At 37.6% G+C, this 27,723-nt stretch overlaps 1 protein-coding gene across 6 annotated transcripts in view; it reads right to left on the minus strand.

Moving 5' to 3' along the window:
• The window catches only part of DENND4A (DENN domain containing 4A), a 133,200-nt gene that overhangs the window by 91,064 nt on the left and 14,413 nt on the right, over positions 1-27,723 (minus strand). For all 6 annotated transcript variants that reach the window (XM_040493009.1, XM_040493008.1, XM_040493011.1 and 3 more), the window contains exons 2-3: positions 14,581-14,659; positions 4,078-4,410 (exon numbers count right to left, since the gene is read on the minus strand). In XM_040493009.1, coding sequence (XP_040348943.1) covers positions 4,078-4,388 — 311 coding nt within the window. In that variant the 5' untranslated portion in view covers positions 4,389-4,410; positions 14,581-14,659. The remainder of the gene's footprint in view (positions 1-4,077; positions 4,411-14,580; positions 14,660-27,723) is intronic.

A 27,723-nucleotide genomic window follows, 5' to 3' on the forward strand; every position in this document is an offset into this window, starting at 1 on the left:
TTCATGAATTAACAGAACCAAAATTATTTTTTTTTTAGGTAGGCTTCATGCCCAGCATGGAGTCCAACATGCAGCTTGAACCATGACCCCGAGATCATGACCTGAGCTGAGATCAAGAGTCAGCCACTTAACTCACTGAGCTACTCAGGCGCCCAAAAATTGATTTTTAGTATAACTTTTTGATATCAAACATTAAGTGACAGAATTTTTAAAGTGGAAGAAATTTCAGGAGCTCTTCCAATTCCAATTCATTCTATCTCCCCTTAGGCATTAGTAAATATGACTATCCACTTTCAGACTTAATATAATAGTAGGAGATAAAACTTTTATAGCCCCTACTGGTACATCAGTAGGGATGTTGATATCTTCTCTGTTTTTATTTTTATTTATTTTTTTTTTAATTTTTTTTTCAACATTTATTTAGTTTTGGGACAGAGAGAGACAGAGCATGAATGGGGGAGGGGCAGAGGGAGAGGGAGACACAGAATCGGAAACAGGCTCCAGGCTCTGAGCCATCAGCCCAGAGCCTGACGCGGGGCTCGAACTCACGGACCGCGAGATCGTGACCTGGCTGAAGTCGGACGCTTAACCGACTGCGCCACCCAGGCGCCCCTGTTTTTATTTTTTGAAGTTTATTTATTTACTTTGAGAGAGAGAGAGAAAGCACAGGCGGGGGAGGGGCAGAGAGAGAAAATCCCAAGTAGGCTCCCCAATGTCGGCGCAGAGCCTGATGTAGGGCTCAAATCCACAAACCATGAGATCACGACCTGGGCCGAAGTCAGATGCTTAACTGACTTAGCCACCCAGGCACCGCCTTCCCAATTTTAACTCAAATATTGTAAGTTAAACTCATGCCTTTTTTGCAACTGAGTAATGAAAACAATAAACCTAATCTTCATTCCTTATAAACTTTTCATCTATTTTGAAGACATTATTAGAGCTACCTGTAGCTTTCCTTTGGCCTTTTTCTTTCAGTTTTTCAGTGGGCATCTTATTTTTCTACCTTTAAAGTGTTGTTCCTCTTTTGCCCCATGTGTATATGGATATATCTGTATCTATATCTTATGTAGATATTTTTACACTTATATATTCTCCTTTTGTACATATAATACATATTATATAATGTATATAATGTCAACTTCTGCAAAGATTTGGGTTCTTTTTAAAAAATGTAAACTACGGGGCGCCTGGGTGGCTCAGTCGGTTAAGCGTCCGACTTCAGCCAGGTCACGATCTCGAGGTCCGTGAGTTCGAGCCCCACGTCAGGCTCTGGGCTGATGGCTCAGAGCCTGGAGCCTGTTTCCGATTCTGTGTCTCCCTCTCTCTCTCTCTGCTCCTCCCCCGTTCATGCTCTGTCTCTCTCTGTCCCAAAAATAAATAAACGTTGAAAAAAAAAATAAAAATAAAAATAAAAAATGTAAACTACATATACATGTAAAAGAGAAATATATAAATGTAAATATATATGTATATGTGTGTGTGTGTGCGTATATATATATATATATATATATATACGCACACACACAAATACTCGTCTTTTAAAAAGAGCCCCAATCTTTTCAAAAATTGATGAGCTGGTCCTAAAATTCATATGGAAATTCAAGGGACCCAGAATGGCCAAAAAAATCTTGAAAAAGAACAAAGCTGGTAGATTCACACTTCCAATGTAAAAACTTAATACAACGCTACAGTATTCAAAACTGCGTACTGGCACAAAGACAGACATGTTGACAAATAAAATAGAATTTGCAAGTCCAGAAATAAACCCATATGTCTATGACCTATTAATTTTTGAAAATGGGGAAAGAATGATCTCCTCAATGGATGGTGCTAGGACAACTGGATATCCATAAGCAAAATATTAAGGCTGGATCCCTTCCTTGACCATATACAAAAATTAAGTCAAAACAGATCAAAGATCGAAATATAAAGGCTGAATGTATAAAACCCTTAGACAAAAACTTAGGTGTAAATCCTCACGACTTGGGATTAGTAAAAGCTTTCTTAGAGAGGATGCCAAAACACAAGCAACCGAAGAAAAAATAGACAAATCAGACTTGATCAAAATTAAAAACTTTTCAGCTTCAAAGAATACCATAAAGAAAGTGTAAAGACAACCCACAGAATGGGAGAAAATATTTGTAAATTATATATTTGGTAAGTGACTTGCATTTAGAATACATAAAGGACTCTCAAAGCTCAACAATAAAAAGATAAGCCAGTTAAAAAATGGGTACAGGATTCTAAATAGACATTTCTCAAAAGATTTACGGATGGCCAGTAAATACACGAAAAGATGCTCAACATTATTAGCCATCAAGTGAATGCAAATCAAGACCACAATGAGATACCATTAGGAAAGCCACAATCAAAACAATGATACAAAATGTTGGCTAGGATGCAGACAAACTGGAACCTTCATACACTGCCAGTGGGAATGCAAAGTCATGCAGCTTTTTGGGAAGACAGTCTGGCAGTTCTTCAAAAGATTAAACAGAGTTATTAAATGACCCAGCAATTGCACTCCTAAGTATATATATAAGAGAAATGAATGAAAACATATGACCATATAAAAATTTATATATGACTATTTCCAGCAGCATTATTCATAATAACCAAAAAGTGGGAAGAACCCACATGTCCATCAAACTGATGAATAAATTGTGAAAACAAACAATTTATGGTGCATCCATAAATGGAATATTAGTCAGCCACGTAAAGGAATGAAGTACTGACACATACTACAACACGAATAAACCTGGAAAACATAATGCTAAGTGAAAGAAGCCAGGCACAAAATGTATTATTTTTTTGCCTTAGAATATGATTCCATTTATATAAAATGTCCAGAGTAGGCAAATCCACAGATACAGAAAGCAGAGTAAGCATTGCCTTGAGCTGAGGGGGTTAGGCAGAATGGGACAGCAGCTAAAATGAGTACAGGGTTTCTTTCTGACATAATAAAAATGTTCTGAAGTTTATTGTGGTGATGGTTGCACAACTTTATAAGTTATACTGAAAACTACTGAATTGTACATTTTATTTTATATTTATTTATTTATTTATTTATTTATTTATTTATTTATTTATTTTTTAGCGTTTATTTATTTTTGAGACACGGAGAGACAGAGCATGAACGGAGGAGGGGCAGAGAGAGAGGGAGACACAGAATCGGAAGCAGACTCCAGGCTCTGAGCCATCAGCCCAGAGCCCGACGCGGGGCTCAAACTCAAGGACGTGAGATCGTGACCTGAGCTGAAGTCAGACGCTTAACCGACTGAGCCACCCAGGCACCCCTGGATTGTACATTTTAAATCGGTAAATTTCATGGCATCTGAATTCTATCTCAATAAAGCTATTACGGGAAAAAGAAGCTCTAAGTTCAGTATCATATCCTAAGTAGAGCACTAATTTACCCCAAGATCCTTGTTTGATGCATACAGATTTAAGCATCCACCTACAATGATCATTACAACTGATGCTCAAAAGCCACCCTTTTCTAGTACTTTTAATATGATTAGGGGCGCCTGGGTGGCGCAGTCGGTTAAGCGTCCGACTTCAGCCAGGTCACGATCTCGCGGTCCGTGAGTTCGAGCCCCGCGTCAGGCTCTGGGCTGATGGCTCAGAGCCTGGAGCCTGTTTCCGATTCTGTGTCTCCCTCTCCCTCTGCCCCTCCCCCGTTCATGCTCTGTCTCTCTCTATCCCAAAAATAAATAAACGTTGAAAAAAAAAATTTTAAATGATTAAAATTTTTACGGTCAGGAAAAAACACTAGTTTTCTGGTAGTTTACTGTAGAAGTTTGAAACTTTCAAAAGAAAAAAAAAAGTTTATTTAACAGAAAGCAATTCCACCAAGATGAAAGTGCTGGGAACCTGCAGGACAAAGGAACACTCAAACAGTATAAGGAACACAGAAAGACAACACAGGATTCTAATCATGCCCCTATTTTTCTAAAGCTGCCACGTATCTATTAATGAATGAATTGAACGGTGAACTTCAAAATCTACAAGACATATTATTTGGATCAATAACAACAATTCTTAAAAAAAACAAAACAAACAAACAAAAAAACTTACCCCAGATCTGTAAGTGGAGGCTTATCTCTTCCTCTTCTGTAGCAAAGGTAAATCTGTGGCCCCACAAGACTTCCATTATTGAGATCAGCTGACAATCCAGTTGGAGTAACATCAATACAGATATAATCCCGTGGCACTTCCTCCCCAAGAGATTTAATAATAACTGCAACATCTGTAATAGGTTCTTTTGGTTTAGCTACTTTATGACAGGCATCATTGAAGTGAATTTCTTCTTCCAGAGGCTTTGAAACATCAGTTAATCCAGCTACAACAAAGTAGTCAGCAACACGAGGCCCCTTATCTTCAATCATCTTCCATTACAGAAGGTTACATCTAAAAAGAAAGTGAAAGACTAACATTCTCCTCTAATAAATTAAATAAATAGAAGTGGTTTGTGCGTAAATAAAAATGAAAATCTATAAAAAGAACACCACTTCCCTGATAAACACAGTACTGTTATTACACATTTCATTTTAATATGTAAAATGTGTGGCCTCTTTAAAAAATAGGAATGGATTCAGCACTATTTTCTGAATATAAGAATTTCTGAATACATGAATTTCCATTTGTAACAACGTGGAAGCTTGGATTACCTAAGTAGACAGCACAAACAACAACAAAACACATCTTGTAAATGCACAGACTAACCTGTAAAAATGAAATCCCCAGGGCCTCAAAACACTGAGAAAACCAAAGACCAGAGTGCAGCATATGAGCTGATAATGGGTGGGGGAAGTTTGCTGATCTCGTCTCATCGGTAATTCAGGGGGTTTGTGTTTTAAAAGGCATTACAGGGACCGGAGACAAGGCTTTGGGACCACATAAGATATGGAATTAGAACTGAAACATCTGCATAAAGCCAAGAGCTGCAAAGGGCTATATCCCCCGTTAAAGAGTGGATTTAAAAAATCCATCTGCTGGTACAGTGAGATAATACTGGGCCTCAATCTGGGCCCAGCTTTTGGAAGGGAGGAGGTAAAATGGCTCCTATGTGAATGTGTAACAACAGGCCTACTCATATTTGGATATGAAGTTTGACCTTAAGCCATCTCCATTGTCCCAAGAAGCTCCAAACAGATATTAACAATAACTGTGTTCCCAGGCTAGTGGTACCCTGGGGGAAGCAAATACAAAATAGTTCTGGAAGGCAACACCCTCAACCCAGGTTTTCCACAGATAAACCCCAGCTGAAGATGACCTCCTATTCCAAAACTATAAAAACATACAAAGAAAAATCCACCCTGAATGAGTCTCAACAGATACAACAAACAGAGGAACTTCAAATACTACAAGTACTTAGGGCAGAGGTGTTAAAAGTAATACATGCTTATAAAAAATTCAAAGAAAAAATATGCAAAGTAAAATTCCATTATGTGTTTGCAAACACTTTAATAGCAAAATCTCCTTCAGGTGTCATTTAAACCTTATTTGTTTCTTTAGGAGAATATGCCCCCCCAGAGTGGGGTCATTGTTTATATAACAGTTATAAGAAAAAAGTTTAATATATAGAGCAGATATTTTCCAACATACGTCTCATGTTAAACTTAGTTTCAATAAATGCAAAGAAAGGATTCTGTGTTCAAATACATTAGGTATATACACTTCATGCCTCTTTCATATATTTATAATAAAATATATAGAAATATTTATGTCTCAACAGTACTTTGAAAAAGGTACCTGTTAACTTTGCTTAGCCCAGGATTTCCCAAGTCTATTTGAACAACTGGTGAACCCTATTTTCCCACTTAAAAACTAGAAAAAACACCCTCAAAACATGCTTTAGAAAATGCTAAATAATTTTCCTTCGTAGACCATAAAATAACTGAGGGCAAACAATTTTTTATGGGGTAGACTTGTTTATAATATAATTATCACCATTTTCATCATAATCCCAAAACTTACCAAATTTCCTATATTGCTAATGCAATGAGTTTTCAGAATTCATGCCACATTTCTTGGAATCTGTATCCATTGCTCAAATATACTCTGCAAATATTTCTACTGTTTGCTTAGAAAACAAACCTAAAGAGGATCAAATGTTCCTACTTCCTTTATATGTATATGACTCCTATGTAGCAATTCCATTACACATAAGATTTCTGCACAAAATAAAGGGCTTAAACTTTTCAGAAATGGTTCCTAGCCTGACAGTAAAGAGAAAGTAATAACTTGTCTCCTGAGTTAAACACAGAGTAGTCGCCGTCAGCTGACTACATGTAACAGGTGCTGCATGAAAAACAAGTAGTTTTACCCAATTGATCATCTATCCATTTCTAAAAAGTAGGAGAACAAAAGCACCTTTTTTTTAAAGCACTTCTGTATTAAACCTTTTTTCTTCACTTCATTACAGTCTTTGTGTTTTTTAATGGCTGCAATAGTATTTAAAAAAAATTTTTTTTAACGTTTATTTATTTTTGAGAGACAAAGAGACAGAGCATGAGCGGGGGAGGGGCAGAGAGAGAGGAAGACACAGTATCTGAAGCAGGCTCCAGACTGAGCTGTCAGCATAGAGCCTAATGCGGGGCTTGAACTCACGAACTGTGAGATCATGACATGGGCCAAAGTCAGATGCTTAACCGACTGAGCTACCCAGGCACCCCTGCAGAGTTTTTTTGTTTTTTTTTTTTAATGAATAGAACATTATTGAGCTCTTTCTTTATTGTTCATCGCTTTTACTTTTACTTACTTTGCTAATATTTTTAAATGCTATGATGAATAATCTTGAACATAAACCTATGGCTACAACTTTTTTTTTGAGAGAGAGAGAGAGCACATGTGAACAAGAGCAGAGAGAGAGAGAGAAAGAGAGAGAAACCCAGGAGGGGCAGAGAGAGGGAGGAAGAGAGAGAGAGAGGTGTGGCTCACCCGAAGTGGGGCTCGAGCTCATGAACCTTGAGATCATGACTTGAGCCAATATCAGATGCTTAATGACTGAGCCACCTAAGTGCCCTGGCTACAATTCCTAGTATTTCTTCAGAATAAATTTATTAAACTAGAATTTCTAGGTCAAAAGTTACATAACCAAGCCTCTATGTATGTTTATTTGTTTTTACGTGTGCATGAATTTTAAGCTATAAGCTCATGGTAGATACAAATCTTAAAAATACCTTGGTAAAACACTTTCCTTTCATTATACTGAAGACATTTAAATACTCTCCTTTTCCCTAGACTAACTTCATGTTATTTAAGTTTATTTATTTAAGTAATCTCTACACCCAATGTGGGTCTTGAACTCACGACTCCAAGATCAAGTTGCATGCTCTTCCAGTTGAGCCAGCCAGGCACCCCCCTAACTTCGTATTATTTAAACTAAAGCATATAGTCACTATTGCATACTATATAGTTTTATGTATTTCTATGCAGAAAAAAGGGAAAGAGAATGAAAACAATACCATCATGAAAACATACATGTATTTAATACGTTCTTTTGAAAGCTACTACCTTAACTGTTGGAAATAAAAACAGCTATTATACTAATAAGCAGATATTTGAGAGAAATTTGTATGAAAAGTTCATTTTGCTATATCTTTCTGATTCACAAATTTTAATGATTTGATCTCATTTACTGACTACAGTTAACTACTAACAGGGAACAAATTATTGTTCTTCATCAATACATATAAGAAAATAATCAATTTTAAAGTGGCACTAAAATCCTCTTACATTTATTGACAGAGAAGTAAATTATCCCAGTTCTCTTGCCTTGATGTTGTTGTTTTCCATTTATTCATTTGGGGAGAGTGGTTAGGAAGGTAAACAAAATATTTTAAGGCACTGCTGACCAAGTATATAATGCCAAGGACATAGTTGGCAACATTCCAGGTGACTTCTTGCAAGAACTAAATGCCCTTTAATTCACTCAAAAAAAAGTCTATAAAGTCTATAATACTGAAAATGCATCTCTAATTTTTATTTTAAATCAAGTGTTATCAAAGTAAGTTTGAGGTTTAGAACCTAGAGTGAAGACATCGTTAAAAATTACAAGGCAAAGAAAATACTGAAAATCTTTTTTTTTTCACTTGTTTTTTCAACGTTTATTTATTTTTGTTTTTTTTATTTTTTTTATTTTTTTTTATTTTTTTTTAATTTTTTTTTTTCAACGTTTATTTATTTTTGGGACAGAGAGAGACAGAGCATGACGGGGGAGGGGCAGAGAGAGAGGGAGACACAGAATCGGAAACAGGCTCCAGGCTCTGAGCCATCAGCCCAGAGCCCGACGCGGGGCTCGAACTCACGGACCGCGAGATGGTGACCTGGCTGAAGTCGGACGCTTAACCGACTGCGCCACCCAGGCGCCCCAATACTGAAAATCTTTAATATAAAACTGAACAACAGTATTTTCTTAATTTTTATTTTTGAGAGAGAGAGAGAGAGTGAGTATGAGCAGGGGAGGGGCAGAGAGAAAGGGAGACACAGAATCCGAAGCAGGCTCCAGGCTCCAAGCTGTGGGCACAGAGCCCTATCCGGGGCACGAACCCACAAACCATGAGATCATGACCTGAGCCAAAGTTGAACACTTAACTGACAATCTCACAACTGTACTTTTTGGCAATTCCATTTAGGCAACAGACTTCCATTGGTGCGTAAAAATTACAATCCTCATGAAAAATACTACATCTATATTAAGACAAAATGCCTTGTGTTGTCAAGAACTACCCACAGTTCCTTGGAAAAAGGATTCCTAGTTACACGCAAAACTTGGATTTTTAGTGTAGCGCATGAGAGCAAACCCCCCCCCCAAAAAATTAGAGGGTACATAGGTAAGTTTCTTTTCTTTTCTTTTCCCCTGGAAGTAAATGTCTTTGAATGCATTTAAATTGGGGGCCACACAAAATAAGCAGTTGATCTAACAGCTCTGTAAATAATCAGTAATAGAAAAACCCTGACATAACTTTACTCAAGTTGGAATAACGATGTCATTAACCAGTCATTGTTTTTTAATTCTTCTTTGTTCAACATGATATACATAGCTTAAGGAGTTAGCTTATAAAATGTTTAAAGCCATCTTCTTAAAATTTCAGATACCTGCTCAGCTAGTATTTCACTTCAAAGTACATTTATTTTCTTTAAGAATAGCAAACAAGAAGGATGTGCTCTCTATTCCTAAAAGGTTTATGAGAACTAAATTAAGAAATCATTATAAGAAAGCTCTTACCCATTCAGCAACTAATGGAGACTGGTTTATTTTTCTCCCTTTATTATTTTTTAACGCTTATTTATTTTTGAGAGAGAAAGACAGAGTGCAAGTGCGGGAGGGACAGAGAGAACGAGACACAGAATCCGAAGCAGGCTCCAGGCTCCGAGCTGTCAGCACAGGGCTCAAACTCACGGGGCTCGAAGTCAGACGCTTAACCAACTGAGCCACCCAGATGCCCCTGTTCTTCTTCTCACTTTAAATATCTGCCCAATCTGGGGCACCTGGGTGGCTCAGTTGGTTGAGCAGCCGACTTCGGCTCAGGTCACGATCTTGCAGTCCGTGAGTTCGAGCCCCGCATCGGGCTCTGTGCTGACAGCTCGGAGCCTGGAGCCTGTTTCGGATTCTGTGTCTCCCTCTCTCTGACCCTCCCCCGTTCATGCTGTCTCTCTCTGTCTCAAAAATAAATAAACATTAAAAAAAAATTTTTTTTTTTAAATATCTGCCCAATCAATTCAGAGTCTTTTGTATTTCTTCTATCACTCCAGTAGGTCAAAGTAGTTAAGCATTTGCTACCTAGGCTAACTTTAAGGACAAGAAAAGAGTGGAAATCAGAGGTAACATTTTAAAGATATATGATAAACAAAGTTGAGCATAGAAGTTTTGCAAAATTATAAACTATTACTGAAATGGTAAAGGGAACAAAAGTCTCTCAGGGAATGATAAAAAGTCACACGCTCAAGACTTACATATGAAAATGGGCGATAACACAACGGACCAGTTCAACTAACCGTCACTCCAGTTCACTTGAATAAACAAGCTAGAAAAAACTTTCTTTTTTTAAAAAGTAATTCCACAGTTAAGAATGTAATCTAGCTCATCCTTTCTTACATTACCAAAACCAGAGACCCGCATTTCCATCCTTTCTAAACTTCATCTCTCATTGTTCTTCCAACCAACTTATCTACTGTCTGACAAATTTAGTTTTGCTCTCTTCCTCTTTCACAAAACACTATTTCCTCTTTCTGGCTGATACATATTCATCATATTTGTTTTCAAACTTAAGTGCATTTGGATTTTCATTTAAACTTTATGAATTGTACAAAATAACCAAAAGGAAAAGAAAGCCAACAATTCCATTCACAACAATAAATCTGGTTTATATTTGACAATGTTTCCTAGTTTTCTCTGAGAACAGAAAACTTCCTCTTTTTTGAATGTTTAATTATTTTTGAGAAAGAGAACATGTGTGTGCAAGCAGGGGAGGGGCAGGGAGCGAGGGAGACAGAGGATCTGAAATGAGTTCTGCACTGACACAGTAAGCCTGAAGCGGGGCTCAAACTCACAAACCATGAGATCATGACCTGAGCTGAAGTCAGATGCTCAATCAACTGAGCCACCCAGGTGCCCCCAAAAAACATCCTTCTAATCCTCATGCACAATTCCAATATAGGATATTAATATTTATATAGTTATTTAATAAGTATTTTTCTAAACTGCTATAACCTTCATAATTCAACTAAGGGGCTATACAATATTCCATCAAATAGAACTATACGCTATAACTACTACCACATTTTTACATTCCTGGCTAGTACCTAAAGTATGATAGGCAGGTGCTTAAAAAAAATATTTGTGCAAACTGATGCAGTCATTCTGGAAAACAGTATGAAGTTCCTAAAAAAATTAAAAACAGAACTACCCTATGACCCAGCAATTGCACTATTAGGTATTTATCCAAAGGATACAGAAATGCTGACTCGAAGGGGCACATGCACCCCAATGTTTATAGCTGCACTATCAACAATAGCCAAATTATGGAAAGAGCCCAAATGTCCACTGACTGATAAATGGATAAAGAAGATGTGGTATAGGGGTACCTGGGTGGCTCAGTTGGTTAAGCGACCAACTTTGGCTCAGGTCATGATCTCACAGTTTGTGAGTTCGAGCCCCGCGTCGGGCTCTGTGCTGACAGCTCAGAGCCTGGAGCCTGCTTCAGATTCTGTGTCTCCCTCTCTTTCTGTCCCTCCCCCACTCATGCTCTCTCTCTGTCTCAGAAACAAATCAAAAAAAAAAAAGATTTTTCTCTCTCTCCCTCTGCTCCTTTCCCCGGCTTGCACACTCATGCACACTCATACACACTCATACACACTCTCTAAAATAAAAACAATATAAAAAACTAAAAACTAAAAAAAAAAAAATCCCTGAAGTATATTATACTAAACGTAAGGTCTTTTTTCTATAATTCAGAATCAATTTTCTGAACCTCGATACCTTAAATACTGTCTGTAGTTGTTGAATGTAGAGCAGACATAGATAACATAGATGATTTGAATCTAGTACCCAATAACCAAAACCATCAGGGCCTTAGGCAAAATTAGAAGTTTACGCGTAAGTGATTCATTAATTCATTCAATGATATTTTCATAACTACTTATTCAGATCTGACACTATTCTAGAAGCTGGTGATAGACAATACTGATGAAAGCAATAGCCTCTGCCTTCAAGGAGTTTCCTGTCTAATTCTACTTTTCCACATCTTTCTATACTTTCTTTCCTTCTTTCTATAACTTTTATTCCACCTCTCATTGTCTTTTCTCCTATCAACCTTCCAGATTTCAAGCGCTGGCCTTCAACCTGCCCAAAGTTTCTGTAAGATCTCCCCCCAAAAGCCCCATGCATAGACGTGACCCTTACTTCACTGTCCCTTTCCCCCATCTCCTTGAAAACTGGCACTCCTTCAGTATCAGCATTCTATGGAGATTCTGAAAGGAAAGAAACCTTATTTGTATATTTAACAATAGGGTGAGTTTCTTGCTTTCTTTTTTTTTAAATTTTTTTGAGAGCAAGCACGTACGAGAGGGGGAGAGGGACAGAGGGAGAGAGAGAGAATCCATACTCAACGTGGAGCCCAATGTAAGTCTCGATTCCATGACTCTGGGATCATGACCCAAGCTGAAATCAAGAGTCAGATGTGCAACTGAGCCACCCAGGCATTCCAAACGTGACTTTTTAAAAATAAGCTTTTTAGGGGCACCTGGGTGGCTCAGCCAGTTGAGTATCTAACTTTGACCCAGGTCATGATCTCATGGTTTGTGAGATCACACCGCATTTGTGAGTTCGAGCTCTGCATCGGGCTCGCTGCTATCAGTGCAAAGACTGCTTCAGATCCTCAATCTCCCTCTCTCTTTGCCCCTTCCCCGTTCATGCTCTCTATCAGAAATAAACATTAAAAAAAAAAAAAAACGTTTCATAAAATAAAAAAAAAATAAGCATTTTAACCCAAGTTAATGGACTATGTGAGGTAAATTCCTTGAGCAAGGGTGGGGGGGGGCTTACTTATTTCCTAATTTGGAGCCACCTTCTCTCTCAATATCTATTCCCAAGCAAAAACCAACACACACACACACACACACACACACACACAAATCAAAACAAAACTAGGTAATTTGAGAGCTCCCTTTTGGACGATTATTAACCTTAGATTTATTGTAACAACAACAAAAAACTTAAGCTGGGAATAGACATTTATTAAGGGGATATTATTAAAGGGAAAGGATCTTATTACTCATCCTAGACTAATCCCTCATTTTAGAGTCAAAGAGACTAAATACCTAGCTAGTTAGAGGCAGACAAAGCAAGAATTCTTTTTTTTTTTTTTTTACATTTATTCATGTTTGAGAGACAGAGAGACAGAGCACAAGTGGGGGAGGGGCAGAGAGAGAGGGAGACACAGAATCCGAAGCAGGCTCCAGGGTCGGAGCTATGAGCCAGAGCCCAATGTGGGGCTCGAACTCACGAATGCGAGATCATGACCTGAGCCGAAGTCAGAGGCTTAACCGACTGAGCCACCCAGGCGCCCCAAGAATTCAAGTTCTTTAATACAGTATTCTTTACTTGAGGATGATGCCTCCAATAATGGTCAGTAATAGTGACCCAGGGCACATCATAAGACATCTTACAATAAGGTGTTTTGTTTTTAATTTTTTTAATGTTTATTTTTATTTTTGAGAGACAGAGCATAAGCAGGGAGGGGCAGAGAGAGAGGGAGACACAGAATCCGAAGCAGGTTCCAGGCTCTGAGCTGTTGGCACAGAGCCTGATGCGGGGCTTGAACTCACAAACAATGAGATCATGACCTGAGCCGAAGTCGGACGCTTAATTGACTGAGCCACTCAGGCTCCCCCTAAGGTTTTTTGTATCACTTGTTACTCGTCATCATTATGTGGTGAAGATATGCCAAATTCTGGGTTTCTTTTAAATATATAACTTATTGTCAAATTGGTTTCCATACAACACCTAGTGCTCACCCCAACAGGTGCCCTCCTGAATGCCCATCACCCACTTTCCTCTCACTCCACCCCCCCCATCAACCCTCAGTTTGTTCTCAGTATTTAAGAGTCTCTTATGGTTTGCCTCCTTCCCTCTCTGTAACTTTTTTTCCCCCCTTCACCTCCCCCATGGTCTTCTGTTAAGTTTCTCAGGATCCACATATGAGTGAAAATGTATGGTATCTGTCTTTCTCTACTGACTTATTTTACTTAGCATAATACTCTCCAGTTCCATCTATGTTGCTACAAATGGCCAGATTTCATTCTTTCTCATTGCCACGTAGTATTCCATTGTTTATATAAACCACATCCTCGTTATCCATTCGTCAGTTCACGGACATTTAGGCTCCTTCCGTAATTTGGCTATTGTTGAAAGTGCTACTATAAACATTGGGGTGCAAGTGCCCCTGTGCATCAGCACTCCTGTATCCTTTGGGTAAATTCCTAGCAGTGCTATTGTTGGGTCATACGGTAGATCTATTTTTAATTTTTTGAGGAACCTCCATGCTGTTTTCCAGAGAGGCTGCACCAGTTTGCATTCCCACCAATAGTGAGAGAGGGTTCCCATTTCTCCACATCCTCTCCAGCATCTATAGTCTCCTGATTTGTTCATTTTAGCCACTCTGACCAGTGTGAGGTGATATCTGGGTGTGGTTTTGATTTGTATTTCCCTGATGAGGAGCATCTTTTCATGTGCCTGTTGGCCATCTGGATGTCTTCTTTGGAAAAGTATCTATTCATGTCTTCTGCCCATTTCTTCACTGGATTATTTGTTTTTCGGGTGTGGAGTTCGGTGAGTTCTTTATAGATTTTGGATACTAGCCCTTTATCCAATATGTCATTTGCAAATATCTTTTCCCATTCTGTCAGTTGCCTTTTAGTTTTGTTGAATGTTTCCTTTGCATTATTGAAGCCTTTTATCTTGATGAGGTCCCAGACCAAATTCTGTTAAGTGACTGGTAAATTAACTATACAGTGTTCAACACAGAAAACAGCTAATAGAAACAAATCAAATGGAAAAAAAAAAAAACTACTTACACATTACTGAAGGTCTTTCTCTGAAAATGATGCCAAATCTCAATTTGTGAATTCTGCAAGCCTCAGAATTTGAGAAAGACTGTGTTGAAAAGAATAAAAATTGAAGTTAAATTAATCCCATTGAAATATTTCCTCCTAAGATGCCCATGGATACTTAAAGTTCTGTTAATAATGATAATTTTCAAAGAAAACTATTGCATATATTATTTTCATATGCTTAAGACCCAATAAGTAATTTTCAAACACCAGCTCTTCCACAAACACCTTTCAGTCAAGAATAGCAACACACTTAGAAACCAAAAAAATCAGATAATGACAGACAGAAAATAAAAGAATAAATAATGGCACAAAAGAGTAACTGTGTACAGGAACAAGGAGTATAAGAAAGAAAAAAAGGCCTATTTCTGGGGCATAATGTATAGTATCTCACTCCTACAATAAAATATACATATTTAAGACAATTCATAGACTCAAGTAATTTCCATTAGCAAATTTCAAAGAAGTCAATACTTGAAAGTATTTCCCCTTTATTACAGATTTTTTTTTTTTTTTTTTTTTTTTTTTTTTTTTTTTTTGGAGAGAGTGTGCAGGAGGGGCAGCAAGAGGGAGAGAGAGAAAATCCCAAGTAGGCTCTGCACTGGCAGAGTAGATGCAGGGCTCAAACTCACAAACCTGAGCTGAGATCAAGAGTCGGATGCTTAACCAACTGAGCCAGCCAGGTGCACCTGTTTTCTTAATTTCTATGATAGTTCATTATTAGTGTATGGAAACACAATAGATTTGTTATATTAACTTTGTATCTTGCAACTTTACTGAATTCATACTCAGCGTGATATGTCAATGTACTTCCTGCAACTATATATGTTAAATTATCTTTCAGCACAGATGCCTATAAATTGCTATTATTTTTAGTGAAACCTTTTATTTTCAGATAATTATAGAGTCACATTCAGTTGAAAGAAATAATAAAGATCTGACATATCTTTCATTCAGTTTCTCCCAATGACAATATCTTACCAAACTATAGTACAATATCACAGTTGGGATACTGCATTGATGATTTCACCTATCTTATTTTGATTTACTCAGTTTTACTTGTATTCATGTAGGTTTATGTGCGTATACATGGTTCTATGTAGTTTTATCACATCCGCAGCTTCATGTATTATCATGCACGGTTAAGACAGAACACTTCTATCACAAGGATTCCTAGTGTTGACCTTTCATAAGTATGCCCACCTTCCTCCCACTCCCCTCAACCACCATCCCTAACCCCTGTGGAGTCATATATTTTTTACTGGAGAGCACATATATTGTCAATGAAAGGAAAAGATAATGACTCCAAAAGCAATACCCCCTTACCAAGTAGGTGCAGAAACAAACCAAAGAAAACATGTAAGTATATACGGTGTGAAAGAGACTTGTTGGTCACATTTACTTAGCCATCTGGAACATTATATTTGAACATAATTATACAAACATAAATGCACAGACATATGAACACACACAAAAATATAAGAAAGACAGAGTGATCTCTACTAACATACAATGAAGACCAATCTTAGTTCTAAGATAAATTTTCCTATTACAGATAAATTCTAGACTAGAATTGAGTGGACAATATAAAACAGTGCTACAGGACAACTACAACGGGGATTGCTAGGTGTATAAGAACATAAAAAGGAGACTTTTACTGTGTTCAGGTGCAACCCTGCCCTTCACCCAGATATTAGTTGGAACTAAGTAGCTGCTATTCCCTTGGGAATGTGGATCTGGTCTGGAGAGAACAGGAAGAGACTAGAAATTATTAAGTGTTAACGTAGATACCTCTTGTCTCTCCAGACAGACTATAAACAATTCAAAGGCAGGAACCTTGTCTTTTATTTCTTTTGATTCTCTCATATAAATTAAAGTAGTTATAAACACATAATAGGTATGTAAATATTTATTAAATGAATGAGGTCAGCACAGTAGAAAAAAATGGGAAAGTTAAGACACCACAGAATCATAGGATTTTATAGCCAGGAAAGGTCCTTAGAGATTTAGGTGCAATTCTTCTTTCTGTAACTGAATTGAGACATAAAAGTTAAATCACTTGTCCAAGACTAAACACATTAATTTATGACTCAATTCTCATGACTTTTAATTTGGAGTTCAACTACATCATGCTTCAAGAATGGTAGAGAAGAAAGTAATTCCCTGGGGAGATCTAAGTGTTAACTAGTGAACATGGGCTTTGATGGACAAAAAAAAAAATTAATAGGTAAGTGGGAGAAGTTAAGCTGGTTGACGAATATATGGCAAACAGCAGGTAAGAAAAGGAACAGTGACCAACAACATGAGAAAAGGAAGAAAGGTGAACAATGAGATACAGCAAGAAAATAAAAAAGATGAGGAGGGAAAGGTATAAAAAGGATAACAGTTAAAAAGTGCAGAAATGGGAAGGAGAAAAGTAGGAAATGGTTAAAAGGGATGAAGTGGGAGCCTGGCTGGCTCAGTCCACGGAGCATGAGACTCTTGATCTCAGGGTTGTGACTTCAAACCCTACCCTGGGTGTAGAGATTACTTAAAGATAAAATCTTAAAAAAATAAATAAATAAAGGGATGAGGAAATGTTATCTGGAGAATTTGTAATGTTATTTGCATTCTTTTAACATAGAGAAATGATGAAATTTACCACTCCTAGAGTGAAATTAGATTCCATATAAACTAATGGTGACAACAAATACCAACTCCCAATCCTGTACTGAAAATCTGCTCATATTCACCGCTGTGTATGAAATGCAAATATATGGTACACACCAGTCTAGAGTGAAAGGGAAGTCTGGTTTTAAATTTTGTCTCTTGCACCATCTTTTTTTTTACTTAATTTCCCATATGCATACCCCTCCCACATCTCAAAGTTCTTGCTTCCTCTTTAAATTATCATGTGTTTTTTAAGCTAGTGTCTGAAGTGAACTGTTGCCTCCATTGGAATATTCCCCAAAGTTTCTCTCAAACAATACAGGATCTGGTTTTTCTTCTCTATTTTCAGAGCCATACACAAGCTATTTGAAACAGCACTCACTGGCATGATTAAAAATACATTTATATAAAACAAGCAATCTAAAATTCAGCTATATAAATATATAATAAAACTGAAATCAATTGAATAAAATATCACTTTTCTTTTAAATTTTAATGTTTATTTTTCAGAGATAGAGAGCACTAGTGGGGGAGGGGCAAAGAGAGAGAGAGACACAGAATTCGAAGCAGGCTCCAGGCTCTGAGCTGTGTGCCCAGAGCCCTACGTGAGGCTTGAACTCCTGAACTGCGAGATCATGATCTGAGTGAAAGTCGAATGCTTAACCAACTGAACCACCCAGGTGCCCCCAAAATAATCACTTTTCTTAAAAAGTAGACATGTAAGATTTACAGTTTTGTCATCTGATTAATGTTGAGCATTTCGACTTATTTCATCTCACCACCGATTTAAATATACTTTAAGGGTACCTGGGTGGCTCAGTCGGTTAAGTGTCCGACTTCAGCTCAGGTCATGATCTCATGGTTCATGATTTTGAGCCCCGCATCAGGCTCTCTGCTGTCAGCACGGAGCACACTTTGGACCCTCTGTTCCCCTTCTGTCTGCAATTTCCCCTGCTCATTCTCTCAATCTCTCTCTCTCAATAAATAAATATACTTCAAAAAAATAATAATAAATATACTTTAAACGCCTTTTTAAACATCCTTTTTTACTTTCCCTCACAAACTATAATAATACATTTATTTGTTAATAACACCTAAAGAGGACTTCTGAGAATTAATACTTGAAAACAACTTTGAGAATTCTGTTGTTCTTCTAATTAATAATGATTAATATGATTTGTTAAATTGTAGGACTTACTAGATGATCAATGACTATAACAAACAATTCATACACGAAGAAACCCAAATACTAAAACACATGGAAGAACTGTTAGCCTTGCAAATAATTAAAGAAATTAAACTTTGAGGTATTACATCATATCCAGTATATTAACAAATATGAATAAAAAACATTAAATCCAGTGCTGATAGTGCTGTGAGTGAAATAAACACACTTAAAAATTATTAATGGCACTGAATTAGAATAATTTTTCTGAAAAGTAATCCAGCAAGAACTTAAAACTAATTATACTCTTTATCAACTAATTCAATTTTGGTGAAATCATCTCAAGAAAATATTTTAATTTTTTTTAACGTTTATTTATTTTTAAGAGAGAGAGAGACAGAACACTAGCAGGGCAGGGGCAGAGAGAGAGGGAGACAGAATCTGAAGCAGGCTCCAGGCTCTGAGCTGTCAGCACAGAGCCGGACACGGGGCTCGAACTCACAAACCGCAAGATCATGACCAGAACTGGGGTTGGACGCTTAACCAACTGAGCCACCCAGACGCCCCTCAAGAAAATATTTAAAAAAAAAAAAATCAATCTGTTGGCTTGGATTTACAACTGTATGTCTTTAAAGACTCAGAATTTAAAAGGACCTTAAAAATCTTTTGGTTCAACCTCATCATTTTGTTGGAGGAAATTAAAGTATAGAAAGGACTTGCCCAAAATAGCACTGCTCCATCAGTAGCAGAGCAGGACCTGAAACTCCTTATCCCAGATCTCTTGATACTGTAGTTGACCCTTGAACAATGCAGGGATTAGGGGTATCAGTGCCCCATGCAGCTGAAAATCTGCATGTAACTTTTGAGTCCCCAAAACTTAACTACGAATAGCCTACTGTTGACCAGAAGCCTTACCAATAACATAAAGTCAATTAACACATATTTTGTATGTTATATGTGTTATATACTGTATTCTTAGAATAAGATAAGCTAGGGAAAAGAAAATGTTCCTAAGAAAATCATAAGGGAAAATACATTTACAGTGCTGTACTTTAAAAATCTACAATAAATAGACCCGCACAGTTCAAACTGGTGTTCAAGGGTCAACTGCATACATATGCCATGTAGACTATTCCAGAGAAGCCGGAAAAAATGACCCAGAATTGACAAGGGTAAGCAGATCAACTTAGTGAGGCTATATGACACATTGTTCTTTCTAAACATCCTGATGGCCAGAACCAGTCCTAGACAAAGGGTATCTTCTCTCCTTTAAAATCCCTTAACAAATTTTCAGTAATCAAACCAACCTCCACGATTTTCCCCTTCTTCTTATTTGAAAATGTATTAGTCCCACCGACTGCTCCCCACTTTTAAATTTCTATCACCAACCATGACTTGCCATTGAGACCCAAAATGCCTACTTGATAACTCTACCTGTATATCTAATAGCCAAAACTAAACTATTTCTTTGGTACTCCATCATTAGACCCAAACACACTTCTCTCACACATGCATACACTTATACTCTATAAGTGTAATAGAGGAATCAATTAGGAAGGGGATCAATTTGAACATGGAATGTTGCCTATACATATTATCAGTCACAGGAGCTGAGATTCTGAAGGTAGTATGAACTCCAGGAAAGAAAAAATAAACACTGCAGGAGTACAAGGGGGGAGGGGGGAGGGGAAAGGCCAAAACCAGAACAACCTATCCCAGAGGAAACAGAATTTATGGTCCAGACCAAACACATTTCTTAGATAAGCATAACAAACATATTCAGGAAACTAAAGTAGGATATTAGGAAAATAATAATGAAGAATGAAGAACCAACTATAGATGCTGTGCGTTAAAAATATAATAACTGAAATTCTTATATACAAGTTAAATAACAAAATGGATACAGTCAAAAATAAAATCAGTAAGTAGATGATCAAAACGAGGCATTAGGAAGGCGTAATAAATGGGAAAAATATACTATAAAAGTTTTAAAATATGGAAGCTTAAGAGAATGAGAAGACAACCCACAGACGGGGAGAAGTATTTGAAAAGATCTATCTGATATAGGACTGTTGTCCAAAATATATAAAGAGTCCCCGAAACTCAACAATAAGAAAATGAACCACCTGATTAAAAAATGAGCAAAAGACCTGAATAGACACCTTACCAAAGAAGATATACAGAAGACAAGTAAGCATATGAAAAGACATTCCACATCATATGTCTTAGAAACTCAAAGAAAATAACAATGAGATACCACCGCACCCCTATTAGAATAGCCAAAATCCAGGACGCTGACAACACCTAATGATGGCAAAGATGTGGGGAAACAGGAACTCTCATTCACTGCTGGTGGGAATGCAAGATGGTACATACAGTCACTTTGGAAGACAGTTTGGCCGTTTCTTACAAAACTAGGCATACTTTTACCATATGATCCAACAATCACACTTTTAGGCATTTACTCATATGAGCTGAAAACATGTTCACACCAGCTTTATGTGAGTACAAGGGAGGGGGACAACTTGGAAGGAACTAAGATATCTGTCAGTAGGTGAACAGGTAAACTGTGGTGCAACCAAACAATGGAATATTACTTATAAAAAGAAATGAGCTATCAAGCCACTGAAAGGACACAGAAGAACTTTACATGCATATTACTAAGTGAAAAAAAAAATCAATCTGAAAAGGCTACATACCATATGATTCCAACTATAGGACATTCTGGAAAAGGCAAAATTTGGAAATAGTAAAAAATCGGGGGTTGCCAAGTGGTTAGAGAGGAGGGGTTAATAGGCTAAGCACAGAGGATTTTTAGGGCAGTAAAACTATTCTATATCTGTCACTACATATATATGTCATTATATGTTTGTCAAAATCCACAGAGTGTACAACACAAAGAGTGAAGCCTAACGTAAATTTTGGACTTTGGGTGATAATGATATGTCAGTATAGATTCAGAGATTGTAACAAATGTCCCACTCTGGTGTGGGATGTTGATTGTGGGGGAGGCTGTGTCTGTGTTGGGGGAAGGAGTATATGGGAACTTTGTACTTTCTGCTCAAATTTGCTGTTAATTTAAAACTGCTCTAAAAATTAACATGTAATTGAAAAGAAAAAAATTAAAGAATTAGTTTTGAACCCCTCCCTTACGAAACGTGGAGGCTAGAAAAATTAGAGGCAACATCGAAATAACAGGTCTTTCAGAAGATGAGAAAAAAAACAAAAAACAAATGGAGGTGAGGAAGTACTTAAAATAATGACCAATAATCAATAAGCCTTAAAAAACTGACAGACAAGAATGAATACAAACATGAATCCAAGGGTAACCGCCAGAAGAATAAAAATAGAACACATAACTTTTATTTTTTATTTATTTATTTTTTTTTTTTTTAATTTTTTTTTCAACGTTTATTTATTTTTGGGACAGAGACAGAGCATGAACGGGGGAGGGGCAGAGAGAGAGGGAGACACAGAATCGGAAACAGGCTCCAGGCTCTGAGCCATCAGCCCAGAGCCTGACGCGGGGCTCGAACTCCCGGACCGCGAGATCGTGACCTGGTTGAAGTCGGACGCTTAACCGACTGCGCCACCCAGGCGCCCCAACACATAACTTTTAAACTGCCACCAAAAATTTTATTTTTCTTTAGAAAATAGTAACAGAGAAAGAAGAAAGGAAAAGAAACTAGGGTAAACAGAAAACACAAAATAAAATGGCGGGAATAAATCCTAACATAATAGTAAAAGACAAAAAAATTTAGCATACTAAAGAAACTCTTAGAAAGCCCTCTTGCAGGTAACATGCCAGGGTTCTTACTGATCCTTGAACAAATCAGGCATGTTCCAGTCTCAGGAGCTTTTCTACCTGCTCTCTGTGTCTGGACTAGCCTTCCCCGATGCCAGCCCAGCCAGCCCATCCTCAGGCTGGGTCACCCTCTCAGTGAGGCTTTCCATGACCACCCTATTTGAAATTTCAACAACTTCCCACATCCAACACCTCGTATTCTCTTCCCCTGTTCTGATTTTCTCACCTTATTACTTTTCACTATCAAACACGTACATATACTCACTCATTTTATTATCTCATTGTCACTCCACAAGCCTGTAAGTTCAATGAAGGTAGGAAGTTTTTGGTTTTAGGAATTTTTTGGTTTTAGTCACTGCTCTATAACTCGTATCTAGAACAGTGCCTGAAGAAATAGTGTGTGGTCAATATTTGTTGAAGCAATGAATAAACAAATTGAGGTGCTCATAAGTAAAGGAATAATTTTAAAATGTGGCAGATACCATGATTTGAATGCCATGTAGAAGTTAGGAGCAATTAAATAGATGTACACAGCCACACAAATAAATTTTTTTTAATTTACTGAAGATAAGAGGAAACAGCAAGGAATATATACCAAAATATCATTTATATAAATTAAAAACATATATTCAAAACAGCACTGTAGTTTTCAAAACTAAATTCAGGATGATATGCTAAATATATTACAGTGGATATCTACAGGGGAAAGGGAATTTGAGTATGAAGGTGGAGCATACAAGAAAATAAAATGAAAGCAGGGCCCCCGCGTAAGCACAGGCCAATGATGAAAGCGTACCATGAAATGAGAAATAATGATTAAATCAAGTCTCTATACCTGAGGTGCTCTCACCCTGCTTCCCCTCAAAGAGAGAGACTTAACCACTGGTTTCAACAAAACTCAAATCACTGTGACCTTGAGAAGACTCATTTCAGTTCTGTGTAAGATGGAAAGCCCAACTGGAATGAGCTGAGGAGAAAAGAGGAGATGAGAAAGTACACATAACCTTTCGCAGACATTTCGATGTGAAGGGAAGTTGGGAAGCAGAGTGATAATTGGCAGAAGACATGGAATCAGCAGATCTGTTTTTAAAAAGATGAATGAAATTAAGGGGCGTTATGCCAACGGCAATTGTCCAGAGGGAGACAAAATGAAGACGAAGGAGAAAAAGAGGATGAGTATTAAAAGCAAAAGCCTTGAGAAAGTGTGACAAGATTGAACGTAAAGACAAAGTCTGATTATAGAGGCAAGGGCTAACCTCACTGTAAAAACAAGCTTATGTGTTTAACAATACTTTTTCTGAATATTCAGGCTTTGGTGAAGTAGCATCTTAACATTTTTAAAGTCGTGACCCCTCAGAGAATCTGAGTAGTGTTAAGGATCTTCTCTCCCCTAAAATACATTGACATATTCAGATAAAACTTCATGACTTTAGGAGGATCACAGAGCCATGCTTCCCAAAGTAGTCCATACACATGTCTGGTTTTTGTTCTTCGCTCTTCAAATATAACATACATATAGAAAGGGCACAGCTCCATGAATTTTCACAGAGTGAACGTACCACGTGTAAAAAAGATCTCCCAGGTGAAGAAATAGAACATTACCAGTAACAGGAAGCCCTCCGTCCTCCTCCAATCTTCCCAAAAAAGAACCACTACCCTACTTTTAAGGCTAGATGAGTCTTGTCTGTTTCTGAACTTTATACAAACCAAACACAGAAGGATTCACACAGAATATATTCTTTTGGTCTAGCTTTTCTCATTCTACAGTATGTGTTTGAGATGCTCATACTCATATGCGTAGCAGTAGCTTGTTCGTTTTCATTTCTGTATAGTTTTTCATTTTGAGACTATAACACAGTTTTACTTATCCATTCTATTGTTAACAGACACTTGGCTTTGTTTCCAATGTTAGGCCATTATAAATAATTACAAAATCATGTATAAATTATTCTATATGTCTTTGATGTGCAAGTGTATGCATTAAAAAATACTTATGAATAAAACTGCTAGAATACAGTCTATGGTTATATTCAACTTTGGTACATAATGCCAAAATGTGTCCCAAGTAAGACCTTCTATTGGATGGCTTAGAAATAAAAACTTTTTTCCACCAACACAAATATTCCTCTGAGCTAAAATATTAGTTTGGGGGCTCCTGGGTGGCTCAGTCAGTTGAGCGTCTGACTTTGGCTCAGGTCATGATCTCGCAGTTCATGAGTTCAAGCCCCGCGTCGGGCTCTGTGCTGACAGCTCGGAGCCTGAAGCCTGCTTCGGATTCTGTGTCTCCTCCTCTCTCTGCCCCTTCCCCACTCATGCTCTGTCTCTCTCTGTCTGTCAAAAATGAATAAACGTTAAAAAAAAATTTTTTTTAAATATTAGTTTGGTGTCGTGTTTGCCTTAATTAAGTCATTGCTGAAGAAAACTATAAAAAGACTATAAAAACAGGAGTTAAGTGCTCTGGAATCAGTTTGACAAGTTCAAATCCAGGCTCTATCCAGTGTCAGATGATGAGATAAGCAAGTAAGTATGTGCTTCGGGTATTACAAAAAAGGGGAACCAAAAAATGCTTTAAATTTAATTCAAATAATTTTATTTGAATAATTTAACAATGCAGAATCATTTTAAAAAACACTTTGCCGATTTTGCTTATATTTTCCTTATTTTATGGTTTGGAATTTATTTTCTTGTGAATTACAGAAGTGGTACCATAATCACTTCAATGCTTGATGATGTAAATGTTTAAAGATAAGAAATTATGACTCTGATTCTCTCATTCATTCATCTAGTAAATATTTATTGAATGTTTACTGAAAAGGACACGTGTCAGTTTTATTTTTGACTGTCCACCATCTGAACTCCCTTTCAATGCTTAAAGAAATCTGCCACTGTGTGTGTCTTGAAAGGAAGTTGGGCCCTAGAATCAACCATGTAAGCCAAAAAGGCCAGAGAGTTGCTTCCGTATTTAGGGACCAGGTACACAGGTTGGTCAATTAGATGCTTTCATGCAGAATTTTAATCTAGGCCTATAGCTGCTAAGACAGTTTAAAATTCATTTTTAGGGCAGTAACACACAACACACAGTGGCAGTGTCCAAGCAATGGCATCCCGTGTCCTGCAGGGGAGTCAATGCGGTCTTAAACAGGAAAAGGATAATTCTATGGCATGACTATGATTATGGCCTAGCCTGGAGGGTGGTTGGTTGTTTTCCCATTTGTTCCCAGAGACTGGTTCTCCAGCCTTCCAGTCATTTCTGTAAACTAATTAATATCCTTTCAATAAATAACTTTTCTTCTGCTTCAGCTAACCAGAATTGATTTCTGGTGCCTACAACCAAGAATGGTAATGCTCCATGTGCCATGCCCTGTACTAGGCACTGGGAACACAAAACAAATGATATGGCCCTGCTTTACAGGAGTTGATAGAGAAGGCAAGTAAACAGGCAATTACAATAAATGGTAAGTCTATAACAGGAATAATCACAGAAAGCACAAGAAGGACACACCGTTTAGGCTTGAGGAGTCAGAAAAGTAAGGGATGTCATCTAAATCTTGAAATATGACCAGGGTAATAGAGGAGAGATGGAAGGTCATTACAAACAAAAGGAGCAACAAGTAAAAGGCATATAATCTCTCTGCTCATCACCTCCTTCCAACACAGTAGCAAAAGCATGCTTGAAGGACAAAAATGACACAAGGCAGACCAAAGGGCTTGCGGAAGGGGATGAGAAAGTCATAACTTGTGACCTGGGTAACAACAGTCGTGTTACTGAGCTTGCTGTATGAAAATGAACCTCATGCCTAAAACACACCCACACCCACCACCACCACTACTGCCCCCACCACAAAGCTGGCCACAAGTACCTTCCTTTCCTCTATCGTTCTCACCTACCTCAGTCACTTCTCAAAACAGTCAACTAGGGAGTGCTGGGGTTTTGGGGGGGTTTTGGGGGAGGGTTTGGTTGTTTGGTTGTTTCTCGGTGATGGGGGTGGTGTAGGAATCATGAATGACTGGATAAAGGAATTGAAAACAGAAGTAAAGGTATTAATCAAGAGATGAGAGTAGTGAAGCACAGGGCATTCTGCCAACTGCTTACACTAGTTTTGCTTAAAGGTAGGTACAATTCTGATGGAGGAAAAAACTGGTGTGTGTGTGTGTGCACTCTTCTAAAGTTATACAATTTCAGTGTTGACACAGGTCGCTTTTAGAAATTTACCTTTTAAAATTATATTAGGCTTATACTATTTATATATTATAGGCTTACATATTATTTTCACTGTTTACTTTTATAAAAACTATGATCTTCATCGGTTTTATAAGCTCTAGCATTTTCAGCCATCCATTGTATGGACATCTATGCTTGAACAGGAAAAAAATCACCATAAAATAAAATAACAAGCCAACCAAACCACTCTAAGAACAATTTGATAAAGCAAGCTGAAAGCAAGGATCCGTGACATGTCATTCTCAAAAGTGACATCAAAGTTTTAGAACAAAGTGATCTGAATATTCTAAAATCTATAATTCTCCTTTGAAGAAAGCAGTATTCACTACCATGTGAAGGATATGAAAAAATAAGTCATTTCAGTTTCATAAATTGAATGGTGCAAAAATACACTTCAGTCATATCAAACTCCACACCACCTTTACAAATTTCTTTTAAAAAATTTTTTTTGTTAAGTTATTATTATTTTTTAAGTAGGCTTCATGCCCAGCATGGAGCCCAATGCAGGGCTTAAACTCACAACCCTGAGATCAAGGCCAGAGCTGAGATCAAGAATTGGACGCTTAATCGACTGAGCCACCCATGCAGGCGCCCCTCAAATTAATTTCTTTCTGCCAGAATGCCCCTGTTAAAATGGCCAGCCTCAGGGGCGCCTGGGTGGCGCAGTCGGTTGAGCGTCCGACTTCAGCCAGGTCACGATCTCGCGGTCTGTGAGTTCGAGCCCCGCGTCGGGCTCTGGGCTGATGGCTCGGAGCCTGGAGCCTGTTTCCGATTCTGTGTCTCCCTCTCTCTCTGCCCCTCCCCTCTTCATGCTCTGTCTCTCTCTGTCCCAAAAATAAATAAACGTTGAAAAAAAAAATTAAAAAAAAAAAATGGCCAGCCTCTGCATAGTATTTGAGACCTGCTCTTTGAAGCCTTCCCTAACCTTTTTCTCCAGAAGAGAGTTATTCTCTCCTCTTATGCTTCAAAAGCACCCTGTACATATCTCTATTATGATTATCACATGAATACTGTAACTGCTTCTTTGCAACTAGATTAGGAATTCTTTGAAAGTAGGCAATGTTACATTCTATCTCTGTAAATATGTTTCAGCAGTCTCTAGCAGAGAACAGGCAGTCAGCAAATTCTTGTTGAAGAGAGACGGACATGATGTATTCATAATGATATTAATATAAGGTTATTTGCGTTCATGAAAAAGCATGACTCAAACTTCAAATTCTGTATGTGGAAGCTAAAAAATCAGTTCCCTTGTTTTTTATTCGAGAA

This window comes from Herpailurus yagouaroundi, unplaced genomic scaffold, assembly GCF_014898765.1.
Source record: "Herpailurus yagouaroundi ecotype Mexico unplaced genomic scaffold, PumYag 184, whole genome shotgun sequence".
NCBI classification, from domain to species: Eukaryota; Metazoa; Chordata; class Mammalia; order Carnivora; family Felidae; genus Herpailurus; species Herpailurus yagouaroundi.